Raw genomic sequence first — 16,498 nt, 5'->3', positions numbered from 1 at the left:
TTCTTGTAATTGATGACCAAGTTTGCGCACATTTTAGGAGGAATGTTGGTCCACTCCTCTTTGCAGATCATCTCTAAATCCCTAAGGTTTCGAGGCTGTCTCTGTGCAACTCTGAGCTTGAGCTCCCTCCATAGGTTTTCGATTGGATTAAGGTCCGGAGACTGACTAGGCCACTCCATGACCTTAATGTGCTTCTTCTTGAGCCACTCCTTTGTTGCCTTTGCTGTATGTTTTGGGTCATTGTCGTGCTGGAACACCCATCCACGACCCATTTTCAGTTTCCTGGCAGAGGGAAGGAGGTTGTCGCTCAGGATTTCACGATACATGGCTCCGTCCATTTTCCCGTTTATGCGAATAAGTTGTCCTGTGCCCTTAGCAGAAAAACACCCCCAAAGCAAAATGTTTCCACCCCCATGCTTGACGGTGGGGACGGTGTTTTGGGGGTCATAGGCAGCATTTTTCTTCCTCCAAACACAGCGAGTTGAGTTAATGCCAAAGAGCTCTATTTTGGTCTCATCAGACCACAGCACCTTCTCCCAGTCACTCTCTGAATCATTCAGGTGTTCATTGGCAAACTTCAGACGGGCCTGCACATGTGCCTTCCTGAGCAGGGGGACCTTGCGAGCCCTGCAGGATTTTAATCCATTGCGGTGTAATGTGTTTCCAATGGTTTTCTTGGTGACTGTGGTCCCTGCTAATTTGATGTCATTAACTAACTCCTCCCGTGTAGTTCTAGGATGCTTTTTCACCTTTCTCAGAACCATTGACACCCCACGAGGTGAGATCTTGCGTGGAGCCCCAGAGCGAGGTCGATTGATGGTCATTTTGTGCTCCTTCCATTTTCGAACAATCGCACCAACAGTTGTCACCTTCTCTCCCAGCTTCTTGCTAATGGTTTTGTAGCCCATTCCAGCCTTGTGCAGGTCTACAATTTTGTCTCTGACATCCTTGGACAGCTCTTTGGTCTTTCCCATGTTGGAGAGTTTGGAGTCTGCTTGATTGATTGATTCTGTGGACAGGTGTCTTTTATACAGGTGACTAGTTAAGACAGGTGTCCTTAATGAGGGTGACTAATTGAGTAGAAGTGTCTAACCACTCTGTGGGAGCCAGAACTCTTAATGGTTGGTAGGGGTTCAAATACTTATTTCACTCAATGAAATGCAAATCAGTTGCTATCTTTTATTTAAAGTTATTTTTTCGATTTTCCTTTTGATGTGCTATCTGCCACTGTTACAATAAACCTACCATTGAAATGATACTGTTCTGAGACTTTTCATTTCTTTGTCATTGGACAAACTTACAAAATCAGTGAGGGGTCAAATAATTATTTCCTCCACTGTAAGTAAAAGCATTTTAAAGTTATTCACACATAAAGTGACACTGGTCAGATTTGCAAAAAATTGCCTGGTCCTAAAGGTGAAAATGAGCCCGGTCCTTAAGGGGTTAAAGAGATTGGCCTCTCCATTAAATAATACTATGTACAGCATGGAAGACGAGAGCATGCACAGTGTCAGTGTTATTCAACGATGGCTGCTGATGGGTGAGAGTGGTCACGTGTAGAGTTGAGCGAACACCTGGATGTTCGGGTTCGAGAAGTTCGGCCGAACATCCCGGAAATGTTCGGGTTCGGGATCCGAACCCGATCCGAACTTCGTCCCGAACCCGAACCCCATTGAAGTCAATGGGGACCCGAACTTTTCGGCACTAAAAAGGCTGTAAAACAGCCCAGGAAAGAGCTAGAGGGCTGCAAAAGGCAGCAACATGTAGGTAAATCCCCTGCAAACAAATGTGGATAGGGAAATGAATTAAAATAAAAATTAAATAAATAAAAATTAACCAAAATCAATTGGAGAGAGGTTCCATAGCAGAGAATCTGGCTTCCCGTCACCCACCACTGGAACAGTCCATTCTCAGATATTTAGGCCCCGGCACCCAGGCAGAGGAGAGAGGTCCCGTAACAGAGAATCTGTCTTCATGTCAGCAGAGAATTAGTCTGCATGTCATAGCAGAGAATGAGGCTTCACGTCAGCCACCACTGCAACAGTCCATTGGCATATATTTAGGCCCAGCACACACACAGGCAGAGGAGAGAGGTCCCGTAACAGACAATCTGGCTTCATGTCAGCAGAGAATCAGTCTGCATGTCATAGCAGAGAATCAGGCTTCACGTCAGCCACCACTGCAACAGTCCATTGGCATATATTTAGGCCCAGCACACACACAGGCAGAGGAGAGAGGTCCCGTAACAGAGAATCTGGCTTCATGTCAGCAGAGAATCAGTCTGCATGTCATAGCAGAGAATGAGGCTTCACGTCACCCACCACTGCAACAGTCCATTGGCATATATTTAGGCCTAGCACACAGGCAGAGCAGAGAGGTCCCGTAACAGACAATCTGGCTTCATGTCAGCAGAGAATCAGTCTGCATGTCATAGCAGAGAATGAGGCTTCACGTCAGCCACGACTGCAACAGTCCATTGGCATATATTTAGGCCTAGCACACAGGCAGAGCAGAGAGGTCCCGTAACAGACAATCTGGCTTCATGTCAGCAGAGAATCAGTCTGCATGTCATAGCAGAGAATCAGGCTTCACGTCAGCCACCACTGCAACAGTCCATTGTCATAAATTTAGGCCCAGCACCCAGGCAGAGGAGAGAGGTCCCGTAACAGACAATCTGGCTTCATGTCAGCAGAGAATTAGTCTGCATGTCATAGCAGAGAATCAGGCTTCATGTCAGCCACCACTGCAACAGTCCATTGGCATATATTTAGGCCCAGCACCCAGGCAGAGGAGGGAGGTCCCGTAACAGAGAATCTGTCTTCATGTCAGCAGAGAATCAGTCTGCATGTCATAGCAGAGAATGAGGCTTCACGTCACCCACCACTGCAACAGTCCATTGGCATATATTTAGGCCTAGCACACAGGCAGAGCAGAGAGGTCCCGTAACAGACAATCTGGCTTCATGTCAGCAGAGAATCAGTCTGCATGTCATAGCAGAGAATGAGGCTTCACGTCAGCCACCACTGCAACAGTCCATTGGCATATATTTAGGCCTAGCACACAGGCAGAGCAGAGAGGTCCCGTAACAGACAATCTGGCTTCATGTCAGCAGAGAATCAGTCTGCATGTCATAGCAGAGAATCAGGCTTCACGTCAGCCACCACTGCAACAGTCCATTGTCATAAATTTAGGCCCAGCACCCAGGCAGAGGAGAGAGGTCCCGTAACAGACAATCTGGCTTCATGTCAGCAGAGAATTAGTCTGCATGTCATAGCAGAGAATCAGGCTTCATGTCAGCCACCACTGCAACAGTCCATTGGCATATATTTAGGCCCAGCACCCAGGCAGAGGAGGGAGGTCCCGTAACAGAGAATCTGTCTTCATGTCAGCAGAGAATCAGTCTGCATGTCATAGCAGAGAATGAGGCTTCACGTCACCCACCACTGCAACAGTCCATTGGCATATATTTAGGCCTAGCACACAGGCAGAGCAGAGAGGTCCCGTAACAGACAATCTGGCTTCATGTCAGCAGAGAATCAGTCTGCATGTCATAGCAGAGAATCAGGCTTCACGTCAGCCACCACTGCAACAGTCCATTGGCATATATTTAGGCCTAGCACACAGGCAGAGCAGAGAGGTCCCGTAACAGACAATCTGGCTTCATGTCAGCAGAGAATCAGTCTGCATGTCATAGCAGAGAATGAGGCTTCACGTCAGCCACCACTGCAACAGTCCATTGGCATATATTTAGGCCTAGCACACAGGCAGAGCAGAGAGGTCCCGTAACAGAGAATCTGTCTTCATGTCAGCAGAGAATCAGTCTGCATGTCATAGCAGAGAATGAGGCTTCACGTCAGCCACCACTGCAACAGTCCATTGGCATATATTTAGGCCTAGCACACAGGCAGAGGAGAGGTTCATTCAACTTTGGGTAGCCTCGCAATATAATGGTAAAATGAAAATAAAAATAGGATTGAATGAGGAAGTGCCCTGGAGTCCAATAATATATGGTTATGGGGAGGTAGTTAATGTCTAATCTGGACAAGGGACGGACAGGTCCTGTGGGATCCATGCCTGGTTCATTTTTATGAACGTCAGCTTGTCCACATTGGCTGTAGACAGGCGGCTGCGTTTGTCTGTAATGACGCCCCCTGCCGTGCTGAATACACGTTCAGACAAAACGCTGGCTGCCGGGCAGGCCAGCACCTCCAAGGCATAAAAGGCTAGCTCTGGCCACGTGGACAATTTAGAGACCCAGAAGTTGAATGGGGCCGAACCATCAGTCAGTACGTGGAGGGGTGTGCACACGTACTGTTCCACCATGTTAGTGAAATGTTGCCTCCTGCTAACACGTTGCGTATCAGGTGGTGGTGCAGTTAGCTGTGGCGTGTTGACAAAAGTTTTCCACATCTCTGCCATGCTAACCCTGCCCTCAGAGGAGCTGGCCGTGACACAGCTGCCTTGGCGACCTCTTGCTCCTCCTCTGCCTTGGCCTTGGGCTTCCACTTGTTCCCCTGTGACATTTGGGAATGCTCTCAGTAGCGCGTCTACCAACGTGCGCTTGTACTCGCGCATCTTCCTATCACGCTCCAGTGCAGGAAGTAAGGTGGGCACATTGTCTTTGTAGCGTGGATCCAGCAGGGTGGCAACCCAGTAGTCCGCACAGGTTAAAATGTGGGCAACTCTGCTGTCGTTGCGCAGGCACTGCAGCATGTAGTCGCTCATGTGTGCCAGGCTGCCCAGGGGTAAGGACAAGCTGTCCTCTGTGGGAGGCGTATCGTCATCGTCCTGCCTTTCCCCCCAGCCACGCACCAGTGATGGACCCGAGCTGCGTTGGGTGCCACCCCGCTGTGACCATGCTTCATCCTCATCCTCCTCCACCTCCTCCTCATCCTCGTCCTCCTCGTCCTCCAGTAGTGGGCCCTGGCTGGCCACATTTGTACCTGGCCTCTGCTGTTGCCAAAAACCTCCCTCTGAGTCACTTCGAAGAGACTGGCCTGAAAGTGCTAAAAATGACCCCTCTTCCTCCTCCTCCTCCTCCTCCTCCTGGGCCACCTCCTCTTCCATCATCGCCCTAAGTGTTTTCTCAAGGAGACATAGAAGTGGTATTGTAACGCTGATAACGGTGTCATCGCCACTGGCCATGTTGGTGGAGTACTCGAAACAGCGCAACAGGGCACACAGGTCTCGCATGGAGGCCCAGTCATTGGTGGTGAAGTGGTGCTGTTCTGTAGTGCGACTGACCCGTGCGTGCTGCAGCTGAAACTCCACTATGGCCTGCTGCTGCTCGCACAGTCTGTCCAGCATGTGCAAGGTGGAGTTCCACCTGGTGGGCACGTCGCATATGAGGCGGTGAGCGGGAAGGCCGAAGTTACGCTGTAGCGCAGACAGGCGAGCAGCAGCAGGATGTGAACGCCGGAAGCGCGAACAGACGGCCCGCACTTTATGCAGCAGCTCTGACATGTCGGGGTAGTTGTGAATGAACTTCTGCACCACCAAATTCAGCACATGCGCCAAGCAAGGGATGTGCGTCAAATTGGCTAGTCCCAGAGCTGCAACGAGATTTCGCCCATTATCACACACCACCAGGCCGGGCTTGAGGCTCACCGGCAGCAACCACTCGTCGGTCTGTTGTTCTATACCCCGCCACAACTCCTGTGCGGTGTGGGGCCTGTCCCCCAAACATATGAGTTTCAGAATGGCCTGCTGACGTTTACCCCGGGCTGTGCTGAAGTTGGTGGTGAAGGTGTGTGGCTGACTGGATGAGCAGGTGGAAGAAGAGGAGGAGGAAGCCGAGAAGGAGGAGGTGGCAACAGGAGGCAAAGAATGTTGCCCTGCGATCCTTGGCGGCGGAAGGACGTGCGCCAAACAGCTCTCCGCCTGGGGCCCAGCTGCCACTACATTTACCCAGTGTGCAGTTAGGGAGATATAGCGTCCCTGGCCGTGCTTACTGGTCCACGTATCTGTGGTTAGGTGGACCTTGCCACAGATGGCGTTGCGCAGTGCACACTTGATTTTATCGGATACTTGGTTGTGCAGGGAAGGCACGGCTCTCTTGGAGAAGTAGTGCCGGCTGGGAACAACATACTGTGGGACAGCAAGCGACATGAGCTGTTTGAAGCTGTCTGTGTCCACCAGCCTAAATGACAGCATTTCATAGGCCAGTAGTTTAGAAATGCTGGCATTCAGGGCCAGGGATCGAGGGTGGCTAGGTGGGAATTTACGCTTTCTATCAAATGTTTGTGAGATGGAGAGCTGAACGCTGGCATGTGACATGGTTGAGACGCTTGGTGACGGAGGTGGTGGTGGTGGTGTTGGTGGTACATCCCCTGTTTGCTGGGCGGCAGGTGCCAACGTTCCTCCAGAGGCGGAGGAAGAGGCCGAGGCGGCAGCAGCAGAATAGGCCGAGGCGGCAGCAGCAGAAGAGGTAGCAGGGGGAGCCTGAGTGACTTCCTTGGTTTTAAGGTGTTTACTCCACTGCAGTTCATGCTTTGCATGCAGGTGCCTGGTCATGCAGGTTGTGCTCAGGTTCAGAACGTTAATGCCTCGCTTCAGGCTCTGATGGCACAGCGTGCAAACCACTCGGGTCTTGTCGTCAGCACATTGTTTGAAGAAGTGCCATGCCAGGGAACTCCTTGAAGCTGCCTTTGGGGTGCTCGGTCCCAGATGGCGGCGGTCAGTAGCAGGCGGAGTCTCTTGGCGGCGGGTGTTCTGCTTTTGCCCACTGCTCCCTCTTTTGCTACGCTGTTGGCTCGGTCTCACCACTGCCTCTTCCTCCGAACTGTGAAAGTCAGTGGCACGACCTTCATTCCATGTGGGGTCTAGGACCTCATCGTCCCCTGCATCGTCTTCCACCCAGTCTTGATCCCTGACCTCCTGTTCAGTCTGCACACTGCAGAAAGACGCAGCAGTTGGCACCTGTGTTTCGTCATCATCAGAGACATGCTGAGGTGGTATTCCCATGTCCTCATCATCAGGAAACATAAGTGGTTGTGCGTCAGTGCATTCTATGTCTTTCACCGCTGGGGAAGGGCTAGGTGGATGCCCTTGGGAAACCCTGCCAGCGGAGTCTTCAAACAGCATAAGAGACTGCTGCATAACTTGAGGCTGAGACAGTTTCCCTGGTATGCATGGGGGTGATGTGACAGACTGATGGGGTTGGTTTTCAGGCGCCATCTGTGCGCTTTCTGCAGAAGACTGGGTGGGAGATAATGTGAACGTGCTGGATCCACTGTCGGCCACCCAATTGACTAATGCCTGTACCTGCTCAGGCCTTACCATCCTTAGAACGGCATTGGGCCCCACCATATATCGCTGTAAATTCTGGCGGCTACTGGGACCTGAGGTAGTTGGTACACTAGGACGTGTGGATGTGGCAGAACGGCCACGTCCTCTCCCAGCACCAGAGGGTCCACTAACACCACCACGACCATGTCCACGTCCGCGTCCCTTACTAGATGTTTTTCTCATTGTTATGGTTCACCACAACAACAAATATATTATTTGGCCCAATGTATTGTATTCAAATTCAGCGGGATATAAATTTGAGGCCTAGTATTTAGGCGCTGGGTGACCGGTATGGATTTAGTGACAGAATTAGACTTGGAAATGCACAGAAGCGTGTGTGTGAAGTTATTCTGAATGACCCTATGTGCACCTTCAATATGATCTACCCTTTTAGGGATAGATTTCAAATAGCTCTGATATAGCAGAAACGACTAAATTATGAAATTGCTAAATTGGGAATTGTATTTCAACCCAGAACAAAAAATGTGCTTTGACGGACACTAAATAACTTTCCCAGCCACAACAGGACAGCGGTAACGAGAGATTTAGCGGGATATAAATTTGAGGCCTAGTATTTAGGCGCTGGGTGACAGGTATGGGTTTAGTGACAGAATTAGATTTGGAAATGCACAGTAGCGGGTGTGTGAAGTTATTCTGAATGACCCTATGTGCACCTTGAATATTATATACCCTTTTAGGGATAGATTTCAAATAGCTCTGATATAGCAGAAACCACTAAATTATGAAATTGCTAAATTGGGAATTGTATTTCAACCCAGAACAAGAAATGTGCTTGAACGGACACTAAATAACTCGCCCAGCTACAGCACTAGGGACAGATTTAGCGGGATATAAATTTGAGGCCTAGTATTTAGGCGCTGGGTGACAGGTATGGGTTTAGTGCCAGAATTAGACTTGGAAATACACAGTAGCGGGTGTGTGTGAAGTTATTCTGAATGACCCAATGTGCACCTTGAATATTATATACCCTTTTAGGGATAGATTTCAAATAGCTCTGATATAGCAGAAACCACTAAATTATGAAATTGCTAAATTGGGAATTGTATTTCAACCCAGAACAAGAAATGTGCTTGAACGGACACTAAATAACTCGCCCAGCTACAGCACTAGGGACAGATTTAGCGGGATATAAATTTGAGGCCTAGTATTTAGGCGCTGGGTGACAGGTATGGGTTTAGTGCCAGAATTAGACTTGGAAATACACAGTAGCGGGTGTGTGTGAAGTTATTCTGAATGACCCAATGTGCACCTTGAATATTATATACCCTTTTAGGGATAGATTTCAAATAGCTCTGATATAGCAGAAACCACTAAATTATGAAATTGCTAAATTGGGAATTGTATTTCAACCCAGAACAAGAAATGTGCTTGAACGGACACTAAATAACTCGCCCAGCTACAGCACTAAGGACAGATTTAGCGGGATATAAATTTGAGGCCTAGTATTTAGGCGCTGGGTGACAGGTATGGGTTTAGTGCCAGAATTAGACTTGGAAATACACAGTAGCGGGTGTGTGTGAAGTTATTCTGAATGACCCAATGTGCACCTTGAATATTATATACCCTTTTAGGGATAGATTTCAAATAGCTCTGATATAGCAGAAACCACTAAATTATGAAATTGCTAAATTGGGAATTGTATTTCAACCCAGAACAAGAAATGTGCTTGAACGGACACTAAATAACTCGCCCAGCTACAGCACTAGGGACAGATTTAGCGGGATATAAATTTGAGGCCTAGTATTTAGGCGCTGGGTGACAGGTATGGGTTTAGTGCCAGAATTAGACTTGGAAATACACAGTAGCGGGTGTGTGTGAAGTTATTCTGAATGACCCAATGTGCACCTTGAATATTATATACCCTTTTAGGGATAGATTTCAAATAGCTCTGATATAGCAGAAACCACTAAATTATGAAATTGCTAAATTGGGAATTGTATTTCAACCCAGAACAAGAAATGTGCTTAAACGGACACTAAATAACTCGCCCAGCTACAGCACTAAGGACAGATTTAGCGGGATATAAATTTGAGGCCTAGTATTTAGGCGCTGGGTGACCGGTATGGATTTAGTGACAGAATTAGACTGGGATATGGCCAAAAAATAAACAGACTATTGCTGGTTAAATGCACTTGGTGTGACAGCTTCACCCTGATGTAGGCTTTAGCCAAAAAACAACCACACCATTGAGGGTTAAATGCACTTGGTGACAGGCGCAGCTTGCCCCTGATTTAGTATATGGCCAAAAAATGAACAGACTATTGCTGGTTAAATGCACTTGGTGTGACAGCTTCACCCTGATGTAGGCTTTAGCCAAAAAACAACCACACCATTGAGGGTTAAATGCACTTGGTGACAGGCGCAGCTTGCCCCTGATTTTGTATATGGCCAAAAAATGAACAGACTATTGCTGGTTAAATGCACTTGGTGTGACAGCTTCACCCTGATGTAGGCTTTAGCCAAAAAACAACCACACCATTGAGGGTTAAATGCACTTGGTCGCAGCTTGTGCTGGCGCACCACAAGACACAAAATGGCCGCCGATCACCCCAGAAAAATGTGACTGACAAACGGTCTGGGCAGCCTAAAAACAGTGAGCAATTGAGGATCAGCAGCTCAATGATCCACAGCTGCAGATCGATCAGTTAATCAAGTCCTTTGGAGGAGTTAATCTGCCTAATCTCGCCCTACTGTCGCAGCCGCAACCTCTCCCTACGCTAATCAGAGCAGAGTGACGGGCGGCGCTATGTGACTCCAGCTTAAATAGAGGCTGGGTCACATGGTGCTCTGGCCAATCACAGCCATGCCAATAGTAGGCATGGCTGTGATGGCCTCTTGGGGCAAGTAGTATGACGCTTGTTGATTGGCTGCTTTGCAGCCTTTCAAAAAGCGCCAAGAAAGCGTCACAAAAGCGCGAAGAAAGCGACGAACACCGAACCCGAACCCGGACTTTTACGAAAATGTCCGGGTTCGGGTCCGTGTCACGGACACCCCAAAATTCGGTACGAACCCGAACTATACAGTTCGAGTTCGCTCATCCCTAGTCACGTGCCCTTCCATTAGTGGTCAGATTGAAGACCAGAGTACAATACAAACAGTGCAGTGGACTGTAGGAAACAAGGGGGCAGCACTGCTCAGCGCGAATAGGGGGAAATATCAGTGAAACTAAATATATTTGTGACTTATTGTGCTGTTTTCAGTAATGTTAAAGTGGTCGACCTGTTCAGCTACTCTGCATGTACATATGACAAAGATAGATCCTTCTGATAACTGTATGTTTCCCTGGACTTCCCTTGTTCTAGATGACTAGGATTATAGGAGCAGAAGATCCAGATTTATTCATGCAAGAACTGACGAAGGTTAATCAATCACTGTGGAAGGTTTGTGATGAGCAAGGAAACCAACCCATTGCCAATGATTTTGCCGCAACAGCTTCTACAGTCTCATACTGCTGTGTGATAGACACCAACAATGGAAAGGTTCTCGAGAAGGCTTATGGAGCCTCAATGTCCTGTAAAGGAAAGATCCAAAGGGAAATCATGATTGCTCTATCTGCCCTGCATGTGTGGGACAAGGCCATCTCGTATGCAGTGAGTAGTAAGGGTAAACATCCTATAACGTTCCCAGATCGAGTGCACTGTAGGGCCTATAGTATAATCGCCCAAAGAGGGGCGTATAAGGAAAAACGTCCATGTAAAAGATGCAACCAATTGTATAAAGTAAACTTTATTCCAGGATATGAAGCAGATAACAGGGAATATCCGTATGGAAACTGTGCGGAAAATGAATCGCTCAGCAGGCTGCTGCAGGCAGAAACAAATATTAGAAATGAAATTTTTAATGTAGGGGATAATGGAGAGAAACTGAACAGAGAGGCTATGGAGAGGAAGTTTAAAGATGAGTATGAAGGCGAAAAGAAATGTCGAGTCAAAGCGCTCCTTTCGTCTATGCAGTTTAAGCTCAACCCACAACAATGGAACTTTTTTACCCCTTCTAGCTCAGTTTAAACTGTTATCTCAGAGGTCCTCTGTACCTCACAAAGTGATTGAAATTAGGGTATGTTCAGATGTAACTAGGGATGAGCGAATCGACTTCGGATGCTTCATCCGAAGTCGATTCACTAAAAACTTTGTTGTAATACTGCCCGGAGCTCCCACTCTGTACAGTATTAGAATGTATTGGCTCCGTATAATAATTCGGGAATTATCACTGTAAAAAACCTTGGTACTGAACTCGGGTTGGGTTCCGAGTGGTACCTTAGAACTGAACCTGCGTTCGGTACCAAGGTTTTTTACAGTATTAATTAATTTCCGAAGTTATTACACGAAGTCTTGCAAAACTACAACTCCCACCATGCCCTGCTGTAGGCTGATAGCTGTAGGCTGTCCAGGCATGCTGGGAGTTGTAGTTTTGCAACAGCTGGAGGGCCGCAGGTTGGGCATCCCTGGTCTATATTGTTAATGACCTTTAATACCACGCGGCCATTAAAGGGAGTCTGTCACGTACTTTAACTGATGCTAATGTCTGTAAAGTGCTGGGGAATATAGTAGCGCTATATAAGTGCGTATAATTAATATTAAATCATCATTGCCCTGTAGGTGATATGAACAGTTAACAGATCGTACCTTTCTTTGTTTTCTGTGTATCTATTGTTAAAAAAAACTAAGTTTGGAGATATATGCAAATGACTACAGGTGCCCAGGGGCGTTCCTCACTGATGCAAGTGCCCATGCTTAGAATTTTTCACACTTAGAATTTTTTCTGAAATATAATGCAGACGGATCCGTTCTGAACTGATCCCATCGTTTGCATTATAGGAGCGGATCCGTCTGTGCAGTCACCAGACGGATCCGCTCCGAACGCAAGTGTGAAAGTAGCCTTAATTGGACAGCATGTGCATGCCCAAATTCTTCCCCAGCCCATGGCTGGCTGTCCCTCAGTATATAAGGCAGCTTCCTTAGTGGGAGGGTGCCTGAGCTTTAGGTTTCTTAGTTTACTATGGGACATCTCAGGGACAGGACTCATCTCAGGTTAATTTGCATATGTATCAAATCTTTTTTTGACACAATAAAAGCACACAGAGCTATGGGGACTGGGTATTGCGGATGTGCTAGCAATCATCTAGCAACCCATGGCCTCAGTTCTATACACAAAATCCAGGTGACAGGTTCCCTTTAATGAATCAATTAGCCGATTGGAAAAATATATTGGCAAACTTAAGATTGGTGTCTCACAATTTCAATCACGTGGTGGTTCAATGTAATATTCTTCACAGAATTTATTTCACACCAGTATGGCTCAATAAATGCAGTTTAAGAAATAATTCAAACTATCCACGATGTGATTTACCGGGAGCTGATTATTTACATGTGTTGGTCTTGTAGAGAATTAATAGAATATTGGAGGGCAATCTATATCACCCAAAAATTGAAAGTAGTGATTCCATTTACAGAACAATTTTGGATACTTGGCGATCTTTCCCAGGTTAATTGTCATAAGTATAAAAAGATTTTGTTAATTAAAATAATGTTTTTGGCTAGATATGAAAATATCCTATATAAACAAAGAAATACTGAGGAGAAATGGAATAGGATATGGGGGAATTGGAAGCCTTAAGTTTAATCGAATGTTTATTGGCGTCCACCTCATCAGTATCCCGTCTCCGTCTTCTAGATGGAGGAGATAGGAGACGCATCGCAAGGGGGAGGGATGGTAGGGTTAAGGGGCTAAAGTTTAAAAGAGGGTAACATTTTTGTTGATTCATTTGTATGAAATTGTTATGCTTTAACTTTTTTTATAAATATTTTAGAAAAAAAAAAGTTATCACTGTAATCACTGTTTCTATTCTTTGCTAATTTTGAAACTAAGAGGTGAGTCAAAAATGAACCGCACTCTAGCTGTAGAATTTATTTTGATCAACTTACAGAAAAGACATGCATCATTTTCCTAGATAATCCTAGATAAAGAAGCTTTGGTATTCCCTCATTACCACAAATGCACCGCTGTTCTCTTCATCAGACATGAATCTTCGTTCTCATAGGGATTTTCCACATAATCCACTGTCACTCGTCTATCCAACAGAATCAGCTCACGTGTGCTCTCTACGTTGTCATCAGTTGTGGACGGGCGCCTGGCTTCTTCTTCATGGCTGACACTTGTGCAACCTTTCTTGAACTTCTCTATCCATTCATACACACTTCTTCGCGACAAAACACTTTTTTTCCATATTGTGCACAAAGTTTTCTGACACACTCTCAGACCATAATAAAACCAATCACTGCTCTTCTTCTGTGCAAATCAGAAGTGGGCAGCCATTTTTTTTTTATCGCGCCACAGTCACAAATGAACTGACATAACACATTCAAACTTGCACAGCAGTGACTGGGGAGACAGCAACCTTGTACCAAAAGCGCTGATAAGTGCGGCCAACAGAAGTTTTCATATAGCCGGAGTGCGGATCTTTTATGACTCACCCTCGTATTTTGCTTACTGTTGATTTTTGTAACATTCTAATTTGCTTATTTCTTCTATATTGTTGCAAACAGAGGCAGACTGGCCAGAGACCCTATTGGGAAATTTCCTGGTGGGCTGATGCCCAGGGGGCAACCTGAGACCTTATCAGGGCCATTGGCTGGGTACATAATCTGATCTCAGCATTATTAATGCCAGGAGCATTCAGTTATGTTGCCGTCCTCAGGACAGTGATACAGTTGAATACTGTGATGCAAGTGGCAATATTTTTTCCTGAACTGTAGCACTTGGTTCTGCTGGGGCAGTATTTTGTGCTGCACTAAGGTTCTGCTGGCCCTGCATACTTTTGTTGTCCCACCTTCTGTCAATCTGGAGCCGCCTACAACATGGGGGCATTTTGAGTTTTTTTTACAGAGCCACTTTAAGTTCCCAGTCCGCCCCTGGTCTCAAATTCTACATATTCAATGTTTGTATTTTGTTCTTTTCATTTCATATTTTGTTATAATAAAGTAATCTTTCATGTGTAAGGTTGTGTTCGTCTGTTTGTTGAATCCTCATCACTAGCATCTTAAAAGAACCTTCAGGAATGAGGATATAGTTCGCACTTCCTGAAACAAAGGCATATTACATCTCTTTTACTTTTATTTCGGTGCTTGACCTACAGTATTTATCCAATTTGTAAAATTTTATTTTTACACCAAAATAATACTTTGTATCAGATTTGAAAGGAATTGTCCCACAAATTACATTTATCCCCCATTCACACCATTCATTGCTGGGACCTCCACGATCACAAACACTATTTTTATTAAATCTTGTCCACTGTATGATTACAAAAGAGTAAGGCTACTTTCACACTTGTGTCGGTAATTCCCAAATAGAGAGATGGCTGAGAATCTCAATACCGGAATTAAACGGATCCGTTTTGATTTTGCACATCAGGATTCGTCCGTTCCGTTCAGATGCAGTTGCATGCATCCGTCACTATATACATTAAAAGTCAATGGGTGACAGATCAGTTTTTTTAGGGGATCCATTGACTTACGGTTCCGGCACTAAAAACAATGTATTTTTTCAGTTTTTATGATGTGAAAATGATGCGTGAAAAAACCGCTGATGTACACAGACCCATTGAAATGAATGGGTCAGGATTAGGTGTGGGTATCATGCGTTTACTTCACGCATCGCACCCGGATGGAAAACTCGCTCATGGGAGGGGGTCTTAGGTCCCTCACTTTCCTATTATCATCATCTTCCCACCTTGCTACCCCAACAATATTATCCTGTTGCTGCCCCAAATACTGTGCCCGCTGTGCTCCCCAAATACTATACCGCAGAAATTATACTGCCATACAGATTATAGTAATATAAAAAGTCCCACCAATAGCAATAATTGTCTTCCAGAGTACCCACATTAGTAATGCCCCCAATAATGATACTGCTCCCCAACAATTCCCCTGTTAGTGACCGTTCCCTCCATATTGTGCCAAATAATAATCGTTAATTTCTAACGATAATTTGTTTTCCCTTAGTCCTAACAGCAGCACAGATGGGGGTTAACTGCCCCTGTGGACTGGTAGGACCGGCGGAATTTTAATGAGCCCAAGAACCAATAAACGATCTTCAGCTCCCTGAAAGGGAGGAGATCACCCCCCAGCCCACCGTGTTTTTAACAAGTATGATGTATTTTAGGGAGGGATATTTGTGTGCTGCTGTTAGGACTAAGGGAAAACAAATTATCGTTAGAAATTAACGATTCCCTTACGTCCTACCAGCAGCACAGATGGGAAGATAGCAAGATAAAACCCCTAGGGAGGGTCCTCATGCCTGGTAGAACTAAGAACTGTCTGCCCAATTGCCGAAAACTCTGCCATCCTAGCATCTATCCTATAATGGGAGATGAAGGTTGACTCAGAGCTCCAGGAGGCCGCCTTACAGATCAACTCCAAGGGGAGAAGGCTTCTTTCCGCAACCGAGGTGGAGACCGCCCTAGTAGAATGGGCTCTCACAAACTCGGGAGGATCTAAGGTTTGGGAGACAAAGGCTTCCCTAATGGCCTCCTTGATCCAGCGACTAATGGTGGCTTTAGACGCTTTACGGCCTTTAGACTTACCGGCAAACAGGATAAGGAGATTCTCATCTATCCTGAACTCTCTGGATCTATCCACATAGATCTGGAGGCATCTAGAAATATCCAGCGGATCTCTAGCTGGAGTATCAGAGGAGGAGGTTGTAAACAAAACTGGTAAAGAGATTACCTGGTTGATGTTCTGAAAGGTAGGCACCTTAGGTCTGAAGTATGGTAAAAACTTCAGAAGCACTCTGTCCTGTAAGAAAATAGTGTATGGATGAATTGCAGAGAAAGCCTGCAATTCAGAGACTCTTTTGGCTGAGGCTATAGCCAGAAGAAAGGCCAACTTTAAAGTTAAATATTTGAAATCTACCTCCTCCAAAGGCTCGAAGGGGGAAGATGCTAGCCCCCTGAGCACTACTGAAAGATCCCACTGGGGAATGGGTTTCAGTATAGTAGGCTTTAGTCTCTCCGCTCCCTTCAGGAAGCGTTTGATGAGTGGGTCCCGGGAATATGGCCTGTTGAGACAGGCCGAGATGGCACAAATTTGTACCTTCAAGGTAGCTGGAGATAGGCCTCTATCTAATCCATCTTGAAGGAATTGTAGTATCGCAGGAAGGGGCGGATCTGCCGACGCCACTTGTTTGG

At 46.2% G+C, this 16,498-nt stretch overlaps 1 protein-coding gene across 3 annotated transcripts in view; it reads left to right on the top strand.

Annotated features, from left to right (window-relative positions):
- The window catches only part of LOC122941399, a 47,961-nt gene extending 33,661 nt beyond the window's left edge, over nt 1–14,300 (top strand). For all 3 annotated transcript variants that reach the window (XM_044298624.1, XM_044298622.1, XM_044298623.1), the window contains one exon: nt 10,611–14,300. In XM_044298624.1, coding sequence (XP_044154559.1) covers nt 10,611–11,315 — 705 coding nt within the window. In that variant the 3' untranslated portion in view covers nt 11,316–14,300. The remainder of the gene's footprint in view (nt 1–10,610) is intronic.
- Nucleotides 14,301–16,498: the final 2,198 nt, after the last annotated feature.

This window comes from Bufo gargarizans, chromosome 6 (assembly GCF_014858855.1).
Source record: "Bufo gargarizans isolate SCDJY-AF-19 chromosome 6, ASM1485885v1, whole genome shotgun sequence".
Lineage (NCBI taxonomy): Eukaryota > Metazoa > Chordata > Amphibia > Anura > Bufonidae > Bufo > Bufo gargarizans.
This window is presented reverse-complemented; position numbering and strand designations above follow the sequence as displayed.